This window comes from Botryllus schlosseri, chromosome 11 (genome assembly GCF_051294905.1).
Source record: "Botryllus schlosseri isolate E-star chromosome 11, Bs_hap1, whole genome shotgun sequence".
Lineage (NCBI taxonomy): Eukaryota > Metazoa > Chordata > Ascidiacea > Stolidobranchia > Styelidae > Botryllus > Botryllus schlosseri.
The window spans coordinates 25,714,612-25,735,217 of NC_137246.1; the positions used below are offsets into that span (position 1 = coordinate 25,714,612).

The following is a 20,606-nucleotide window of genomic DNA, read 5'->3' on the forward strand; positions in this document are numbered from 1 at the left end:
ACATTTCGGCACCTTCCTATCTTTACATTATGTCGCAATCTTGTGTTGCTTAAATAAAACGACAATGATGACAGCGATGATGAATGATACGGACAGGAAAGAGAGAGAGATGTTGCTTTCATTGAAATGATTCCTATATTAGTAACTACGCCAGTAATCTCATATACTTTGGATAACGCGGTATAGTTGTAAAACAGTACATATATACCATGATTGAATGGGCTACTTACATTTCGTTGATACGGTGGATTTCAATAGAGCGCGCCACCATGCGAATATTCGGTTACTCCGAGCACCGGCATCGCCGGATTACGTTCGGTCCTTTTGTGCATACGGATCGCCGAGTCAGGAAGCATGGCCAAGTCGAAGAATCATACCAACCATAATCAATCTCGAAAATGGCATAAGAACGGTATCAAACGACCGAAGAATCAGAGATATCCGTCTTTAAAGGGAGTGTGCCCGAAATTCCTTAAAAACATGCGTTTTGCCAAGAAGCACAACAAGCCAGGAGTCAAGGCTGCCCCGAAAAAGTAAATGGCGAAGTTTCAGACCGAGCATGCTTCAAAGACGATTCCTTCGAACAGGATAGAATAGTCTGAAGAGCGATTCTTGCTGTACTCTACGTCCTAATAAATGAAACGGATTTCATAAGCTTGTGGTTTGCGCCTTTGCTGGGAATTTAGGGATTTTTAGTTATGGCCGCTGTGAGCAGTTTGAATAGGTCGTTTTGTATAGCCAAGTGATAGCACTATTCATACATTTAAGCGCCTCCCATGCTTGTTACCTCTGGGCTGGCTATGACAGTAACCTGTTCAAGAAGATGGACATGCTACTATCACCCAAAATTCCATGTGAGATATTTACCGTACCGGTATAGTATTTTTATAGTGACGATTGAAAAGTACCATTAAACTCGATCGAGTCCCAGGATAGTTCTTATTTAAAAAGACACATTGAACGAAGCCATTCCGTTCTTAAGAATGACAGGGATGAGATTTTCTCCAACGATACTTAGAGTCCTTGAATTAATTCTTGTAACTTGAAACTGATGTATGCCGCTCTGTATGCTACGTGGCAAATTGGGCTGTGAGCCTGCGACGAAATCTGTAACGCCTTGTAAATCTCACTTGAGTAGTATATCAGCCACTTCTTTTTCACGTAACACCAAGTCAATATATAACAACATAATTTTCAAATCCGCAGTAAATATTGTAAATTGGAAAAAACTCTGATATATTGTACTTGCATAAATGATATATTGAACTTGCATAAAATGTTAAATGTGAGGTAAGGACAAAATTAAAGTCTTTTTCCGTCGATTGAACTTTGCGGCTGACGAGTCTTCACTGATCATCTCTGTAAGTTGTAATGATAAATAATATTTTTCCGCTACCAGCAACTCCACGGAATTCTGAAAGTAAATTTGATGTTCCTGCACTTATATTTCGCTGTGATATCAAGCTACTAAATGTGCTAAATCAGAATTTGTCCTTAATATAAAGCGGTCTGGGGTGTCTCTATTCAGTCAACATTGACATTATAGCTAACCATTTTACTTGACTAGCATCAATCTTGGCAACTACTCAAGTAGAAGAATGAATTTGTTCTCAGAGGGGTCGAAATAGATACCGATAGCCTATCTTGCTACTGAAGTAGAATATTAAAACAGCACCTGAGCAGGTCAAGATAGTAGCCCACAAACGACATTGATGTAACCATAGAAATTCGACTGTGGGGTGCAGTCATGGACAGATAAACGAAGTTACAATATTGGACACAGCGATGTCACACGGAAATAGGCTTCACTTCAACAATAGAATGGCACTTGCGAACTGCGAAATTTTCTAGAGGAAAATTTGAATATGATTCGAACCTTTGTGATATTCAAATCACACTGCGAGACACTATCAACATCGGGAAGCATAATTTTCAAAATATAATGTGGGTTTCCGTCTTTGTTCAATTCCTCGAGCAAATACTCCGGTTTTGGAAGATGCGTTGCATCGTTTTCTGAAACAAAATGAGCCAGCACTTTACAAAATGCCGAATGCTGATTCTTCAATACTCAATAATTACACTGCCGTTACCATTATGAAGGGCCTGCCTGGATGTCTGATAATTTCATAACTGGTCGCTAGAAGCCAGCTGACAATTTAGCATGGTGACAAAATGAGTACAATATTTCGAGGGAGCCAGGTAGGGTAGTAACGACTCGACTCGCGATTCTGTGGTGACTCCATTTGACTCGAGTCATTTTTTAATATTTGGAAAATTACTTGACTTGAACACCAAAATGAACTGAACACAATTACTTGGACTCGAGTCTCAACACTGTGAATCGAGCTCAACCTTTGAACCCTGACTTGACTCGGTAGTTAATTGAAAATGGCCCAACTTTACTATAAATGTAGAATTGACTTGTGAGTCTTGGTTGCATTCCTGAAGCCGAAGAACATGAATTAGTTCCGATTTAAACTTGAAATGGAAGAATGAATTTCGGGTAATTCCAGGCCAAATCAACCGAGGCAGATCACCACATGTTTCAAAATAAACATCAAATGCAATTCCCAAGCAACATAGATCAATTTCAAACTGAACAAAAGTTATTTCGCGGAAATACATTCAGCAGTTTGGGATTGATGGGGATTTGAAAAAGTGCACTTTTTGTGCTCAGTCAACTGTTAAGAGGTATCATTTTTTAGATCATAAACTTTAGAATTTTACTGTAAATTAGTCTTTCTCTGTGGCTTTAAATGGAGTACATTTTCAGAAAGTACATAGCCTAACCCTCTTTTGTCTTATTTTCAGCGCTCACCACAGGACACGAGAGTTGACCATTTTTAGGTAGATTTTCAGGCAACAAATATAGCAGATGGCAATATGAGGCGCAATAGTTAAGACTGGGCTGAAGTGATGACCGTGATTTAGTCATCAACTACCGTTATTTCACACAACTACTGAACAACAGGGTCTGCGCTAGATAGAGGTTAAGAAACACTCATTTATTTGTACCTGTTTCGTCACTATCACTTTCTCCAATTTCCTGTATTAAATTATTCTTTTCAACTTTTGTCTTTTTGCCACCCAGCACGTTTTCGATTGTGATGTCTCTTTCAAATTGGCGGACTCCATCGCTCGCCTTCTCCTCATTCGACATCATTGACATTCTTTTTATAAGTTCTGCCGGCGAGTTTACTGTAGCGCCAGTCGCCATTTTTTCAATATCATCATCCTTAGACAGTTGAGACCTTGTCATGAATAAAGTGCGTGCGTCTGCAGGTACGTCGCCTCGGTAAATTTCTTTGTACTTCTTATATTGACGATGAAGCTTCGTCTAGATAATATTCATTTCAATTAATTGCTAAAATTTCAATACACCACAAGACTGCGATACAACAAAAGATAGGAAGGTTTCGAAACGACTTGGAGTAGTCTTTGAAATCAGACACCCACCTGTCCTAGGTGATGCAAAAAAGGAGGCATGCGCACTGAATAAAAGGTAGAAGAAGATAATATAAAAGTACAGGTGACAAAAAAAGGTGGCATGTGTCTGAAAGATCGATATGTCATGTCGTGGTCTGGTAAATTAGAGGATTGACTAGTATTCATTCAGTAGAAATTGTTTGTATTTTGACTTGAATGTGGACATGCTCGATGACTGTCGGATAGCCGGCGAGATACTGTTTTACAAATCAGGTCCAGCATATTTGATAGAGGGATCATCTTTTTTGTCCACCGTATGGTGGTTGGACGACGTGGACGCGCGTGTGTTGTACTTATGCACTTTTGATGCCGAGGTAAAGAAGTTATTGCAGTTATCGGGGCAGTGGCCGCAGTGGAAATGATACATAAACTTGGCAATTTCTAGTTTCCGCATATCTTTTATGTTTAGGACACCGAATCTTTCGAGCAGTGATTTGCTGGACACACATCCTGGTCCCTTCGGGGCCCTGGCTATGATACGGAGGATATCCTGAGATTGACGGGTTCATTGAACGGCCCTAACCGGAAACAGTCTGTGATGAAATGTGTGTGCCTAGAAGTCAACATTTATCAAAATTTGCTAACAGGAGTTTGTGTACCTTTTAAAAACAGTACATTGAGCTTAAGTGATCTTTTCGCCCCAATTATCCGAAATTTCATGCCATTAACGTCCTATTTTGTGATGCGATTGTTGGTATACAATGTTCTTTCCAATTCTCTACTAGTTGCTGACGATTGCCCCTGACGAGTGTCAGCCAAAATGTTTCGGTATATTTCAATATGAATATACTATCCAACTGCATATTGAAATGATTTTTCAGCTAGAACAGAGTTTTCTCAAGTGAGTTAACTACTTGTAACCAGACGCTGTTAGTAATGAAGTATTCTACTTCTTCCAAGAACTCAAGATCGGTTAAACCTTAACACACTTACTCGTGTGTTATATGCAATTTTGAAAGAGCCCACCTAACAGCTGCTAACGTATGCAATCTACTTTTTGCCAAAATACTTTTCAAATATTCATTTTCTACTTGTAATTGGGTACAAATGTACAGCGTTACTTCAACTTCAATAGTAACTCAGACTACTTACACCACCTCTGCTTGCAAACAATGGAGTATGTTTTTTCAGCACATTTACTTCATCATATTCCCAGGTATAAGTGATCTTAGTTAATACTTCCCATAGTCCTACGAGTGAGATAGTCAGATCCTACTATATACAGTAATATAAAAGAAAAGTGGGTAAATATGACTAGTTCTCAAGTGACATATCACAGTAATGCAACATAGGCCCAACTTACAGATGGTTTCTATGTAAAATTACAAATGGATATTGACCATGACCATGCAGTGGAGACGCTATCCCATGTTATTTTTATAATTATCATTATACCCACAATCTTTTCATACATGCACTTTACAGCAAATATACACTGCACGTAATAAGCTTGATCATAAATTTATGCAGAATGAGATCAAACAATTACTTTGAGTTTGTCCTCAGTGAGATTTACGACCAATTCATAGAGTCGATCGCGATTCACATCTGTGTCCGTGCATTCTTCATAAATTTTGTCATTCATTGCCACTGGCACGACTATTTCTATTATACCTGTAAATAGAGAAGTAAGTTTTCATGAATGAAGTAGAAATGGGAAAAATAATGAGTGTCAGCCGAAAATATTTGGGTTTATTTCAATATGAATATACGGTATGCAATTATATACCACCAGGGGCGTAGCCAGCCGAGATAAAAAGGGGGTAGAACTGAATAAAGGGGGCAGAATGATCCTCTATGTGTCATACCTTTAGCGATAGCGACTTCTGTATTCCGTAAGCTTTTGAAAGCGTAACTAATTGGCGGATCTAATCACTGAAAGCGAGTTAGCAATCAACAACTTGCACGGGGATCATGTTACGATGCGCACGCGCTCATCCTGTGACAGTGCAGGAGATCTTATTTGCATTCAAATAAGTAATCGACCTTGAAACAATACAAGAACAACATTTCACGACGAACAATCTATACAGCGCAGAATCTGTTATATCTTCATGAATTTTGACATGATTCAATTCACGTGTAAGAGGAACGTCTTCTCGGCGTTTTAATTTCATTCATTTCGAACATGGCGCATATACTAGTTGTACCGGCGTGTGAATAATGACTTATTCGGAAAGCGAGGGAATCGCAAACAAGTTTCGGCGCGGCTATTGAAGGCTGAATGCGTCCTGGTGGGATACCGATCACGAAAGGCATAATCTAGTATGACGTATAGATGGTCATTGAGGTCAAGACAATGCACAACAATGGCGTCAAAAATAAAATGCGAATCGAATGTATTGTGTCTTCACGCTGTTTTGGGAAACAGGCTTGAGTTCGGCAAAGCACGAATCAGATGCGATTGCTTCAAAACATGATTTCATTCACTTATAAGTTGTTATTTTCATGTTATTAATGTTCGTTATCGTTTACAATGAACTGTTGATGAGAAAACAACGCGTGAGCGACGCGACAAATGTTATTATTGCTCGACGACTGCATTCAGAATAAAGGGATTAAGCTGATCGCTTACCCTCGCCGAGAGAAAAATTTAACAATGCCCCTTTCACGCTTGCATAGACGCGCTTCCGTAGACGAGATATCGGCGAGAAAAAGGCATGTAATCAGCGTCGGCGATCGGCGTCGCGCGAGGCAAATTGAAATTAGGCGATATCGTGAAGAAATGTTATTATAGCAATAGCGTTGACTTGGGATTTTCGGGATAGAATCGAGCCTGGAAGGGGGTAGAACGTTCTTCAATTCTACCCCCCTGTCTACGCCCCTGTATACCACCAAGAGTATCTTCAGACTATGAATATGTTTTAATATCGGAAATTACCCTTTGTTGTTCTTTTTGACTTCTCGCCTGCAAACATTTTTATTGGGTCTTCGTCATTGTCCGGGTAAGGCATTCTCTTCCAAGCGCAGATATTAATAAAGACGTAACCAGAATCTTCATTCTACAAGTATAAGCCAAGCATGTTGTAACGCAGATTGAAGTTCCACTGTGCTGTCCTTGATATGACTTACCAGAGTTTTCGTATAAATGCACACTCTAGGCTCGGGCGGGGAGTTGAAAGCCTTATGCTCTTCCATTTGTTTTTCAATGAAATTTTTGTAAGCATCGGGGTCGGATTTGGCGAGATCATCCAGCCGATTCCATATATATTCGGCTTGTTCTTTGAATTCCTTCGGTTCCATGTTGTCAGATTATGGCTAATCTCAAATTATTCGCAATCTCGTGACTAGAAAATCTAAAATAGATATTCAATACCGTATATAGAACTGGTTACCGATTTGCTATTGCTTTTTGAGAGCAGCGTCGGTTCGCTATGGCGCCAGAACTCTAGAAAGTAGTGGTTCACATGGTCGGAGATGTTGGGATTAGTTTCAAATCATGGCGGGAGATATAGGATTGATAGTACTCTGAAATCGGAACAATTACCGTATAAATATTTAATTATCTTGGTTTGTACGAAATATTCCAGTATATGCCAATAATTCCGCTAGAATCCTAATTCCAGCTCAAGAAGGTCGTCTGTTAAGATATGTCGGCCATTGTTCGTAACAATCCCATGTTTCCTTTCGTCGATGACAGACACAAGACTCTCAAGTGTGTAAATATTGTTGGAATAAATATTGGAAGTTGGCTGATTTGCGAAGTTTCGTAACAGCGGGCCGTTCACGCCAAAGAAATCTGCACCGATGAAAGACATGAACGCGTCTCTAAACGGAGTTTGCCAGAGGTTAAAAAACGCCATGAAATGCGCCAACTCTGACGGCCCAGAAACGACGTACATTCGACTGCTGTCATTCAGGAAACAGATGCAAAGCCTGCAGGCCAAAATTATCTACTCCACGAGATATGCTGATGAATATTATGAATACAGGTAATAAGCCTAACCAATGGTCAGATTCAGCCGGTTCTATAGAACCGCCCATGGAATTTTATGAGATCAGCTGGTTACTGTCAATGATATTTGGTAATAAAACCGGAGTCTTACTTCTATGACCAATGACCATGTCCTCTAATAGTCATTATAACTGAGGATGCAACTAATCTGCCAAACCTGCTCATTCAAAATGTATTGTGACTTTTAATCTTGTAACTTTGTTTCTTCTTACCATACAGGCACGCATTTCTACCCATTGAATTGTCGAAAATGATCCCTAAACACCACCTGCTTTCGGAATCGGAATGGCGCAATTTGGGGATACAACAGTCTATCGGTTGGGAGCATTACATGACTCACAATCCAGGTAAGCGTTCGTATTTCAGTAATAAACGTGTTGGAGATACTATAAATCGGAATCCGTGTTTTTGCAGAGCCACACATACTACTTTTTCGGAGACCAGTTCATAGAAGTTGAAATTTCTAACACTTGGTGTGAAGATATCAAACATGCACTTATCATTTGGGATTTCTTCCATGAAATCGTTATTATCGTTCTTGAAAAACTGCACCATGAGGTGTAGCACGCTTACAATACCGCAAACATCCAATTCCAATAGCCTGGCATCTTTGAGAAATATTATCCAGGTTTGGTGATAGTTATATCATACATATGTGATTCATTAAAATATCACAGGAGTGCAAAACTAGATATTCTGCCATTGGTGAATGTCAATGATGATTTTTAATAGTAATGAGATGAAACAGATTTTGCAAATTGCATATATATATATAATATAAACAGATAGCCTATATATATCTTCTGCCATTTCGCATTAATTTTGCCGGTTCTTTGGTGATGAAGTTTTTTGTTTCTTGAGTGTTCTACAGAGATTTTTCATTAAATATACATATATTTCTATGCCGTATATATAATCGTGTTCCATTTATGACGTGGATTGAAAATAGGCAAATATATCTTTCATAATAGGATTTATTTACACTTCAAATGTGCACCAAACAAATGCGATAAAAATAATCACCAAAACTGTTCTAAGCAGTAGTCCAACACCTCTCGCGCAACGTGAACGATTGAATAAACTGAAATCATACCCAAAAGTGTTAAATGTTAGGAATGCAATCACAATTTACAATTACAACTACATCACACAGATGCGGTGTTGAATCAATCATAGATTCCCAGAGCTTGGAGATGAAACTATTGCAAGCATGTTCTTTAGCAAAATAATGCCTGAGCTTGACTTGGAAAGCACTGTGGATATGTTTAAATTTACGTTGGGGAAAAGTACGTCAGAGGGAAACAGTGTGCAGTTACAACAACATATTTAGCGCTGTAGTTGGTTTACAATTATTGCGGAATGAGTATAACAGCATACAACTGATTGCATATAACTGATTTTGAATTATTTGGTTAATTCAGGCCGGACTGTGATATATTACTTCAATTCTACAATGCGCGGTCGTGGGTACCCGAAAATACCAAGTGACAACTCTGACGCACGATAAACAAATGGCAAGATACCGATTGAATCAAACATATTTACACTATGCATCTCAAAGATCGGTCGTAGCAATTTTCTAGCAGCAGCAACTTTCTTCACTGAGATGGATTTTTAGCCAAGAAGTGACAGAAGTCGATTGAAGTCACGATTCCATAAATGTGAGCATCATTCCCTTCGCCTGTAAACGTGGTTTACATATGAAATTTCGCAGTGTGAAATGAAGTAGATGGGCTGCCATAACGATATGCATTTAATTAAATGTAGTGTATTCTTATTGGTGCAACATTTTATACCTATTAGTGACAGGTCACAATGAAATTGCTACTTGCCACTGAGAGGCATTTTATAAACACGAATTGTCATCCGATACTTACAGCCACCACTGGGACCCTTTAAACCTCGATTTCCCGCACCTAAGCATCCAAAACTTGTAGCCCAAGGCATTTTTGTGATATATTTTAAAATAATTCTGGTCAAGAAACACAAAAATAGTATTTTTTATACAGTGTACTCTCGACTCAAAGCCTAATAATTGACTCAGAACTGAACCATTCAAGTACTCAATTTGCTCAGACCAAATTATGACCACTCCTTTACCATCATTCTTTTTCGCAGTACGTGAGATGTGATCCTTAACCGCACAGGAATATTCCATAATCAATTGTCACATCACTTCAGAGATCGAGTAAAAGTTCACAGTTTCTATTACAGGACTAGCCTACACAGCAAACGTGTTTTCACTAAATAAACAGTAGCCCACGATCTAAAAACTTACCGGAACCATCCCCATTCACTCTGAGAGCCTTCGTGTCACTGTTAACATCAGCGATGTCGCCTGAAAATCACCAGGTTTCAGATATGCCGCAGCCAAATTACGAAAAACCTCATCTTACATTGCAGTATGTTGTGGGTGACGATAGCAAAATGATCGCTTGCCAGCATCCTCGATAATTTCTTCAAACTGTCGTTGACTCCGATCTAGATGAAGGAGATCATAAGGCTTGCCAAGCTATCTTCCGCGACAGATTTAATGTTACGAAATTCTTTTTACAATTAAAATGATAATGCAAATTAGGGTTGGGCACAATGATTTGAGTACTCTGATTAGAGTATTATTTCTAATGATTCGAGTAGAGTAGTGGAAGATCATTTTTTCCAGTACTCAAATTATACGCTCCATGGCACTAAGACTTAATTCATCAACAAGAATTACAGTTTGGATACTATTTTCTGCTGTGGTAGGCTGTAAAACGCAATTGGTCATATCCAGAGGTGGTCGAAGTAGTCAAGAAAGCTACTCAAGTAGAAGTAGAAGTAGCAAAAAAATAATCTACTCAAGTAAGAGTAGAAGTACTTCTTCCATAAGCAACCTAAAACTACTTGAAGTAGAAGTAGAATTGACTGACTTTAAAAGTACTCAAGTAAGTAAGTAGTTGTGAAAAAGATCCTGATTCGTTTACACGGATTGTAAAAAGGAGCTTGATTCATATTGATGCATACCGACAGGTTTCCAGTTTTCCATAGCATTTGCATTGATCCACATCATGATAGTACTGATATGGAAATGCAATACTAATCCTCTGTTTTCTCGAATAGCACGTTTTAGAAAATAGCATGGTACGGCGCCATCCCCCATATTATAAGGCCCGTAGTTTAGTCGAAGAGCAGCTCTAAAACTAAAATAAAGTCATATTCCACGTTTCCAGATTAGAACACGCCATGGACACGCTAGATTACGATATGACAAGTAAATGCTAGATTGCGAAACATCAGTTTCAAACGTTATGATGAGCCATATATACTGTGATGAATTATTTCATATTGGCGAAGGGTGACAATGTGGTGTAAACTGAACCACGCCAACCCGTGACCTAAATTATATTCACCGACACTTTCGTGAAATCATACCGGCCACTTCGTATCCTCTGCGCGCGAAGCGCGACGACAATTCTTGGCTTTACTCAACTTTTGTGAAAATTAAATGTTGATACTCCGTGAAAACAGCCCGAAATTTCTCAGGCTATCTTCTTGATGGGAAGATTGAACTACTTCTACTTGACAAACTGAAAATAGCGAAAAGTAAGTAAGTAGATTACAAAATATTACGAAGTAGAAGTAGTGAAAATCAGATCTACTTGAGTAAGTACCAGAAGTAGAGGAAAACTACTTGAGTACTTCGAAAAAGTAGAAGTAGGCCTACTTCGTTACTGACCACCTCTGGTCATATCACATAATACGAATCATTTAGAATTGACAATATCTTCTATGTGGTAACTGTTGATACTTTTGTAACGTCATAAATGAGTGACAGTGGTTATCTTGACTCGAAACCCAATACTCATTACAGAATCAGATTACTCAGGTACTAGAATTTGCCCAGACCTAGTGCAAATATACATAACTGATTGAATACCCTTTTGAATCCTCTGTATAAGGTCTTCTCCACCGAATCAGACATATCGATTTTGCCGGACGACAAGTTCCCCATCATGTTACCCATAGTAACTGTCCCCACGATTTTTCTGTAATTAACAATAAGTAAAAACAACCGTTTTACAGAACAATCGAGTAGCGCCTACCCTTTTTCCGTAACAACAGGTAGCTGATCGAATCCTTGTTTCTCCATGATGTCCAACGTGGCCCTGCACTTTGTTGAGGGTAAGACTGATACGGGCGGTTTAAGGTTCAGGCTCGAAACAGGGAGATCCCACCACCTAAACACATGCGACAAACATGTTTGTAATCAAATCACAAGTCAATCTAATTTTACTTGAAAATGCGACCAAAAACCGCTAAAAGTGAGGAAAATTAGTATATTAGATATGCGAACCATTCGATATCACCAATAAGAGTTATAAAAGTGGGTTTAACAAGACTTTAACTGGAAACCGAGCAGTCAACACAATGATTTGAACTCGGACTCAAGTCATAATACCATGACTCGGACTGGAGACTCTGCTCAATGACTTGGATTCGGACTTGACTCGAGTCTAAACTATAAAAATGAGATTGACTTGTGACCCGGAGCCTTGTGACTTGGTAAAAACAGATAAAAGACAAGTTTCTGGGAGTATTTTTCAATTATTGGTCCTGATGTACGAGACTTGAATAAGTCATATAGAATATATCGAGTCATTTTCCAGTTTTAACAAAATGAAGCGAGTCAAGTCGAGTCAACAAAAGATTGTGACTTGAGTCATTACAACCCTGGTAACAAAATCCCACATTAAACTTAGATATATCAATCCTGAATGGTTAGTAATGATTGGTGCAGCAAGTACTTGTAATCTAGAAAACTTACCATTTCTTGTCCTTGTCATTTTCTGGCAAGAAGTTTCTCTCTATCATCCAGTCTTCCTTCAGGAATTTAGTCCTAGCAAATATCAATAGATTTAATATCTGCATTTTTAAATTTAAACCGGGGGCCGATATCACGACGAATTATCGAACACACGATTTTCGTAATGGTAATATCGTGTCATCATTTAGCAAGGCAAGATTACAAGGTTATTACTTATTACAATTCGTCACAATGTTACTACAATCATGCATGATGAATTAAAATTAAATGTCACATATATATGATTCGATTTCTGTAAGCTATTTGTGGTAGTTATTGCAAGATCAAACGGATCACATCTATAATTACAATGCAAGATTGGAATGCAATGCAAGATTGCGATACAATTAGTATCCGTCCATGCATATATTTTTGCAGGCGGAGTACTTACATGTATTCATTCTTTTCTAAAACAGAGCACAGTCATTCTAATATCAAAGAATCTTGATATATAACAGCAACTCCTAAAAAATCAGTATTCCTACTAATTCTAATATCCATTTCCGATGTTTACTGTCACAGAAACGGTATCTTACATGTAGTTTCTTACAGAATCCGGCAGAATAACAACGCATTTTTGTCCTGCTTTCAATTGTTTGCAAGCTTGGACGGCGACATGGGCATTTGCTCCACTACTTCCTCCTAGAAAAAGAGTGAAATCTCAATACCGATGATTTGATCAGCAAGAATGTCACAATTGTAATGGTTGTCACTCATAACTTACCGCACAAGAACCCTTCTTCTCTGATGAGACGACGCGCCATGATAAAGGATTCTTTATCAACAGTTTTGTACCATTGGTCCACAACAGATCTGGACAAAAGCTGGTTTTGAGAAAAGTATTTGTAACATTGTGGATGGTATTGAGCAGAATATCATCATCACATTGAAATAAACCCGAACATTTCTGGCTAACACTCGTTAAGGTTAGGAATTGGTACGGGATTCAAAAGAACTTTGCATACTAAGAGTCTTATCGCCATCATCATAATATATCACAATGATACATCATAATAATATATATATTCTGAAGCACCACGTCCTATTTAGTGCATTTTGGCTGAGCAGAGTTTATGAGGTCACCACGAATTGCATGACACGGAAACACATTTCTTTTGCTAAAGAGACAACAGTCTGGTACTTCACCTCGATTATTTAAAATTTCATACCAGTGATGATGATTTGGTGATTGTTGATAATCAATGTTCTTTCCAATTTTCTACTAGTTGCCGACGATTACCCCTGACGAGTGTCAGCCGAAAATATTCGGGTTTATTTCAATATGAATATGTTATTCAGTTGTATATCGAAGTTACACATAGGTGATCAAAAAGCTGTTGGGAAGTAGCCTATTTCGATAGACGAAAAACCAATTTTGGACAAGGAAAAGATAAAATTATAAGGCAACATGGTGCAGCACAGCTAAAACGGCAGGCTAATCACTTGACATAGAGGAATATTGTGTTACCGGTCAAGTACAGTGGGTATGAAGTCGTATCCTGTTCCTTCAACTTCATAAAACTTGATATCGCTTTTATTCATTTCCTCTGGTTGAGCCAGAATTGAGCCATACGGATCAACACCAACAACCTGGTAATTGAAGAACAATCAAGTTATCGGTGACCATTTTCCAATCCAAGTCATACTTTGCAATTTGGACACTTCTCTTTGATTTTACGGCCAATTCCACACACTGTTCCACCGGTACCAGCTCCCACAACAACCATATCGAGGTCACCTAAATTTCAGAACATTGCATCAGCAACATCAGAATATTGATGCGGTCAGTTTTTAGCTACATCTGAGACAGCGCTATGCTTTTGATTATCAAAATAAAATTATACCTCCGCACTGTGCTATGATTTCTTCAGCGGTAGTGTCGTAATGCGCAACTGGATTTCCTGCATTGGTGTACTGCGAATGCGGTAGAATGTTAATAAGCTGTATAAAACGTACTGCAAACATGGGAAAATCATGCTGCGAAAATTATAAGCTGAAATACTCGGACGCGGTTCAAGTAGTCTCTGATAAGTAGGACTAGCAATTTCGCACTGGACTCAAAACCGAAGTTTTGTAAAATCCTCTAATACAGTGGTTCTCAACCTTTTTCACCCCGCGGACCGGTAGAATTTCAAAAAATGTCTGGCGGACCGGTGAACTTTCAAAATTGAAATGAATCCAAAATGTGGAGTATGCAACCGTTTTTTGTCATTATATGGTGCTAGAGAGTGACATTTTATGGTAGTGAGTCTGCCGAGTCGAGGTAGAATTGCCTTGTCCAGATAAACGTGATACCGCCGAGAATCGTTCACAGTCTTTCGCGCCGAAGGACGTGGGTTTAACCGACCACGCCAACTCGAATAATATTCTTCCTTTTGACAATATCAAGACAAGAAGCGTTTCGGAGTCGAATCAAGCACTTTGTCGTGCTACCTTGCTCATTGCCCACTACCACCAGATGCTGGCTACTCGGGCAGCTACAAATGCAATGCGTACCGCAATAAAATACCTTACAGCAGCTATACCGGCCATGCGCAAATCCGGGCCGAAAAAGCACTTCGTCAGCCCACCCCCAAAAACGTTGGTCTTGGGCCCCCACAAGGCGATAAGCAAAACTTCCGGGGGCTTCGCCCCCAGACCCCACAGTTGGGTGGTTAGGTTTACACCTGTACTAGTGAGCACATTCATTCTACTCAATGTAAGCAGAGAGTTTATGTAGCTTAATCGCACCAATAGCGAAAAATTTTGATCATTCATGATTTAAGAGGCTTTCTCGATGCCGAAATTTTGGCACACCTTTCGGAGGGTTGTAACCAAGTCACAAGGCTTCGAGTCACAAGTCAATCGCACTTTTATAGTTTTGATTCGAGTCAAATCTATTGTCATTTTCAATTCACCACCGAGTCAAAGTCAGCGAGCAGAGGGTCAAGTCTGAGTCATGGTATTATGACTCGAGTCCGAGTCCAAGTCACTTTGTTGACTGTTCATTTTCCAGTTAAAGTCTTGTTAAACCCAATTTTTAGAACTATGTTTGATGATATCGAATGGTTCGCATTAATAATATCCTAATTTTCCTCACTTTCAGCAGTTTTTGGTCGCATTTTCAAGTACGAGTACTAATAGACGAGACCTCAATATTGTGGTTGCTTTAATATTTTTCGAAATTACAATGAAATGTCGGTCCTGGCCGTCTAGGTCTCGAGTCATATGACTTGGTTCGAATCATGCGCATTGACTCGTGTTCAAGTCGAGTCAATACACAGATTGACTCGAGTCGAATCGAGTCGAGTCGTTTCCGTATTTTGAAAAAATAACTCGATTCAAGTCGAATCATTCGAATATCGCGACTCGAGTCGAGTCATGACTCGAGTCATTACAACCCAGCCTTTCGGAGTCCCATGTTAGCGTAAACTTCATAATGTGTTGGTACGCCGTGGCGCGGTAATGGCTGACGCCGAAATGCCTATTTCTATAAATCATGCGTATTTCTCGGAGAAGGGAACCTAATATGCAAGACATTCAGTGACACTAAATCGCGCAAAGAGCGGAAAAGAAGTTGAAAAATGTTGAAAAAAAGTTTTTTTTAAAATACGCTATGATTTATGTTCATTTGCAAAATAATTTTGGGCCTTTTTCAAGCTCGGCCCCTCTCCAATTGGGCGGTTTGGAGTGCCTAAGTTACGGCCCTGCACAAAATGAATGACTTGAAAACGAATGATCGCGCAGACTGCTTTGTTTAGCGATGAGCTCGTGTCTGTTCAGTACTTATCGCCTTCAACATTACATCTTGCAATTAAGGTATAAAATTGTAATATACCTGGCGGACCGGCAGGAATGTCGTCGCGGACCGGCACCGGTCCGGCGGTTGAGAACCACTGCTCTAATACGTAGTTTCGGGGAATTTGATCTGTTATTAGCTTCATGCTTTATTATGCAAATAAATGCCCGTACAAATCAGCAATTTCAAAACTGTATCATGTGATAGTTGGATAGATAATTTGGCTTTGAAAACTGATTAAGTATGAGTTTTTAAGTAGTAATGTAAAAACTGAACTCCCTAGTAAGTGCCAAAATTTTATTCAGCAATCATATGAAAAGACTACTTAACAAACTCCATGACCGACCACCTCTTGACTAATACATTATATATATTTCTATGCATATCTACGTGAAAATTTGAGAGTGCTGACCTACAACAAACACCAACCTGGTCCAGAATGACGGCATTCTTTATTTCTTTTTGCAACTTTTGCGCAACTCTTATATGGGATTCTGGCATTTCGAAGGAAGCAGAGGTAGGTGTTCGGACAATCTCCGCGCCAAGACCCATCAGCACATTCACCTGTGATTATGTTATGCAGCACTGTGAAATATGTCATTCAATGTCCTTGCATTTTAATATAAGGCAAATAAATTGTTCTCAATAGGGAGAGTCTTCCACACTATAAATTGAAAATTGTTTCACAATTCAGTGATCCTGGCTATAATTCCAGATATTGCAATAGTTGAAAGAGCAATATGCTATATTCCAAACTAGAATCACGAATCCAAATTTCAAGTTACCTTTTCCGAACTCATCTTTTCTGGCAAAACAATCACGCAGCGGTATCCTTTAACAGCGGCAGCAAGTGCAAGCCCGATTCCTGCAAAGGTTGTGATGCGGGATTTAAATGCCAAATTGCTTCGAATTTTGATGCACAGGCTAATATATGATATTTCTACCATGGTTACAGGTTATCAGTAGGGCGATTTTTTTACATATCACAAAAGTCAAAATTTTTACAAAATTGTAGCGTTAGGGACAATTTTAATACCTGAGTCAAAAATTTTTTGCAACCTGCATTTCGCTTGCATCGTACATGTTTGCACTGTCAGTGACAGTTTACATCTTGTAGCCTACTTTATAGACCCACCGTTGTAGACGGCCTATTGTCTGCTGATTGTGAATCATGAACGGTCAAATGAAACAAATAGTTTGACACGGTGTTTTGCTCAATTTACCGCAATATCCTAACTGAAGCAAGACTGTGCGGGCATTGGATCTTATATAAAGAAGCGCATCATGGAAACTTGTGATGTAGACAACATGTCAGAATGAAGCAACAAGGTGTGTCACCAGCCGCGCACGCACAACTTCAAACTGCTGCCAGTCAACAACCTCAGCTATTGAACGTTCTTTTCCATTCTTAGCAAGTTATTTAGTAAGGACGGACAATTTCTACCCAAGAATGTAGGAAAGTGCCTTTCGTCGTACTATAACAAATTTTAATTATTTCTACCATAATGCGTGATGTAACTACTGGAATTCTTCATGGGTCCAGATTTCGTTAAAATAAAGTTTTTCATGTAAAAATTGATCAGTTTCTAGGTCAAAAAGGTTTTCCGGCCAAACTACTTCAAAAGGACAGACGGTTCCAACCAGAAATGAAGATAAGTGGTACAATTCTAACATTGTGTGCGAAAACACCTAATTTACATACATGAGGACAAAATTTTGTAAAAAATTAAGTTTTGAAAAATCAAAAAATGTGTGAAAAACTGTCATTTTTAGGTCAAAATCTTCCGTTTTTTTTTTCAAGTACAACATATCCCCCTAGTTATCCGTGATGGGACAGATCCTGGACTACCTCCCACTGTTAATTGGAAGAATTTATGAAATCGGATTATAGATTCATGCCATCACTACCAGACTTGGACAACTCTATAATTATTGTTGTCTAATTGGCCTTATTCCAGGGAAATGCTGGTAATCATATTCTAATCTAATTCGAAAAATACTGTGTAGCTATAATTCTAATTCTACTCTATCAACGAAAAGCGGAACATTTCCTAGGTATCCTGCTACGATAACAACCAACCATAACAATAAAGGAAAGTTATATTTCAAGGAGTGTCACTGACCGGTGTTCCCTGAAGTGGGTTCAATCAAAGTATATCCCGGTTTGATACGGCCTTCCCTTTCAGCGTCTTCAATCATACGAAGACCAATCCTGTCCTTTACCGAGCCACCAGAATTCAGGTATTCACACTTAGCATCTGTGAATATCAAAGTAAGCAAATCACAGTAAAAATAGATTTGAATGTAAATATAGCAACTGACCACTGAAATGGCATTTGATATTGATCTGTTGTCATTTATTGTGATCGGTAGACAGAGTCACAATGAAAACCTCTGTGGATATGCCAAAAGATTGACAACTGACCAGAAGTGTATGGAATTTATGCTAGAATCAGTGGTGATAGTAAGATTAGTGCACCCAGTTTATCTACTGCAGTGTTCATCAACAAAAATAATACAGAATTGGTATTTAAGAATGGTGTAACGTACATAATAAACTTTAGCTAAAGTAGATGAACTATCTCATACTCACAAAGTTCACAATTTAGGCCCTCAGCTTCTTCAATTCTAGACATTCGTACGAGAGGAGTGTCCCCGATCGCGTCAAGAATAGAATCGAACGGCTTTGAACGGTCTTTGACACTATTCAATTCAATTTATTGCTAACAATTTCATCATTTCGATACAACACAAGATAGAAAGGTATCGATACGGAGTAATCTTCGAAATCAGACACCCACCTGGCCTAGTCAATGTAAAAAAGGAGGCATGCACGCTGAATGAAAAGTAAAAATAGATAATATAAAAGGACAGGTGACAAAAAGAAAAAGGTGGTATGTGTTATGGTTGGGTTAAATTTATGAACGTGACTTCTTGAATTTCGAAATGAATGTGAAGAAAAACCTGTTGTGACATTGCATATCAGGTAAACGCATACTACAAGCTTATGATATACACTTAATATTAACGGCTGAAAAGATAAACAGTGGGAATGTCATCAATGGACATGGACTTTTCGCTGCAAATTGAACTTGTGACAGACATGACACAATGTAGATGTATATGAATCAAATTACTTACGCATTGTAATGTACATGTGGTGATTTTTCTTTTGTTCCCAAATGCCATGTGCATTTTGGTGCTCTATCTGGACGAATCCACGATTCTTCGGCCTGTGAAATCAAACAGTAGTCAGTTTGAAATTAAATGGGAAAATGTATGCAAAACACATGCAATAAGGCCTAGCCTGCTTGAACCAAATTGATTTGACCCACAAAGATCTGTTGGGGTACTTCTCAAGTTGGGATACCAAGCATAGACACACTAATTTAGTTTGAAGCAATTCCTGACATAGCTGCTGACCTGCAGTTAATGTAAATATTTGCGCTAATTACAGGAGAGAATATCATATTACATTTACAATAGTCTGTCGCAGATTTATATCAATGCTTGATGCAACGATTATATGCCTACCGACACATGGAGCATTTTTGTCACTTTCTTAAATCCAGTGTACATGCCTCATATTTACATGCTATAGGCCAAGGTGAATATCAGATTAAAAGACCACTCCAAGTCGTTTCGGCACCCTCTCATCTTTTCAATATATCGCAATCTTGTGGTATATTGATGTGATCAATATTTTAATACGATGATGATGAACTTGCCAATAGTACTTTGGATTACATGTATTATATTCCTAACTTTTTCGTCAAAGTCACCACTAACCTGACACTTAGCTACAGAACAGTCCCCTCTGCAATTAATTGATGGACAGATGCAGCTGATTTATGATCAAATAGTTGATAAACCGGTTTTTAAGCCTTTATTTCTGCTGATTAGTCCATGTAACCACAGTATACAAATTATCTGTATCAGCAGTTACGTGGCCAGGACTAAACCACAATGATCAATTGATATTCCACTACTCCTAACATATATAGCACAGGGAATTGATTTAGCAGATATGCACAGCCAACTCTTCGTCAATACTTTCGCTACCAGTTAATACTACGGAGCTTGATGAAACATTGAGAGATAGTGCTGTCAGTCAGTCACATGTTTGCCATTTTTTCTAATAGCATCAAAATATCTTATTTACTCAACAAATCCGTTTTCACATACCATTTTATTCTATGTTCTTGCTGAGAGTTAACAAGACGCTATTCTTTACCAAAAGCAGTATCAACCAGCCTGTTCACACTACCTAACACCAGCTCAATAGTCTGCCTAGACTCAACTTTTCAAAGAGTAAGTGTTGTATATGTAGCTTACACTACAAATGCTTGTTAATCTGCTAACAGAGTTTGCACAAGTTATTATAAGCCGATTTCAAGTACCTACCTGTGCAATTGATCCCATACTCCGTTTCAAGATACAGTTGGATTTAAACTAAAGAAATCTAAACCTGCTATTCAAACATGAGCAACAGCATGACATCACTTCCACCACAGTACATTTTGCCAACTGAACGCATAACCCTA

The 20,606-nt window shown here is 38.7% G+C and overlaps 3 protein-coding genes across 4 annotated transcripts; 1 reads left to right on the forward strand and 2 right to left on the reverse strand.

Annotated features, from left to right (window-relative positions):
• Positions 1-322: 322 nt before the first annotated feature.
• On the reverse strand, positions 323-6,992 carry LOC145450424 (PIH1 domain-containing protein 2-like). The gene is made up of 6 exons (XM_080328950.1): positions 6,559-6,992; positions 6,368-6,488; positions 4,976-5,100; positions 3,016-3,337; positions 1,877-2,013; positions 323-1,414 (listed from the first exon to the last, which is right to left on the reverse strand). The coding sequence occupies exons 1-6, from the start codon at positions 6,727-6,729 to the stop codon at positions 1,280-1,282; spliced, it is 1,011 nt and encodes a 336-aa protein (XP_080185076.1). The 5' UTR covers positions 6,730-6,992; the 3' UTR covers positions 323-1,279.
• A 122-nt stretch (positions 6,993-7,114) lies between these two features.
• LOC145450447 (cyclin-dependent kinases regulatory subunit 2-like) lies at positions 7,115-8,350 on the forward strand. Its single transcript, XM_080328975.1, has 3 exons — positions 7,115-7,418; positions 7,661-7,788; positions 7,856-8,350. The coding sequence occupies exons 1-3, from the start codon at positions 7,234-7,236 to the stop codon at positions 7,897-7,899; spliced, it is 357 nt and encodes a 118-aa protein (XP_080185101.1). The 5' UTR covers positions 7,115-7,233; the 3' UTR covers positions 7,900-8,350.
• Positions 8,351-8,397: 47 nt separating this feature from the next.
• On the reverse strand, positions 8,398-20,606 carry LOC145450407 (cystathionine beta-synthase-like protein). Of its 2 annotated transcripts, none has more exons than XM_080328933.1 (17): positions 20,467-20,606; positions 19,204-19,295; positions 18,656-18,765; positions 18,186-18,320; positions 16,848-16,927; positions 16,492-16,626; positions 14,129-14,198; positions 13,931-14,022; positions 13,753-13,874; positions 13,009-13,097; positions 12,821-12,926; positions 12,246-12,317; positions 11,524-11,658; positions 11,358-11,466; positions 9,838-9,922; positions 9,720-9,779; positions 8,398-9,122 (listed from the first exon to the last, which is right to left on the reverse strand). In XM_080328933.1, the coding sequence occupies exons 1-17, from the start codon at positions 20,482-20,484 to the stop codon at positions 9,040-9,042; spliced, it is 1,593 nt and encodes a 530-aa protein (XP_080185059.1). In that variant the 5' UTR covers positions 20,485-20,606; the 3' UTR covers positions 8,398-9,039. The 2 variants fall into 2 exon arrangements, with proteins under 2 accessions (XP_080185059.1, XP_080185060.1); XM_080328934.1 differs by lacking the exon at positions 20,467-20,606 and adding an exon at positions 20,248-20,396.

Bases quoted from the DNA above. Each gene is read 5' to 3' on its own strand.
- LOC145450424 (XM_080328950.1), bottom strand. From the start codon at position 6,729: ATGGAACCGAAGGAATTCAAAGAACAAGCCGAATATATATGGAATCGG. The intron at 6,489-6,558 runs GTAAGTCATATC...TTATACTTGTAG, and splicing joins GCATTTATACGAAAACTCTG to AATGAAGATTCTGGTTACGT. The intron at 1,415-1,876 runs GTTCGAATCATA...ATTTACTTTCAG, and splicing joins GTGATTTGAATATCACAAAG to AATTCCGTGGAGTTGCTGGT.
- LOC145450407 (XM_080328933.1), bottom strand. The intron at 16,928-18,185 runs GTCAGTGACACT...CAACCTTTGCAG, and splicing joins ACCCACTTCAGGGAACACCG to GAATCGGGCTTGCACTTGCT. The intron at 9,123-9,719 runs GTAAGTTTTTAG...CCACGTTTACAG, and splicing joins AGTGAATGGGGATGGTTCCG to GCGAAGGGAATGATGCTCAC.
- LOC145450447 (XM_080328975.1), top strand. From the start codon at position 7,234: ATGAAAGACATGAACGCGTCTCTAAACGGAGTTTGCCAGAGGTTAAAA. The intron at 7,419-7,660 runs GTAATAAGCCTA...CTTACCATACAG, and splicing joins GATGAATATTATGAATACAG to GCACGCATTTCTACCCATTG. The intron at 7,789-7,855 runs GTAAGCGTTCGT...GTGTTTTTGCAG, and splicing joins TTACATGACTCACAATCCAG to AGCCACACATACTACTTTTT.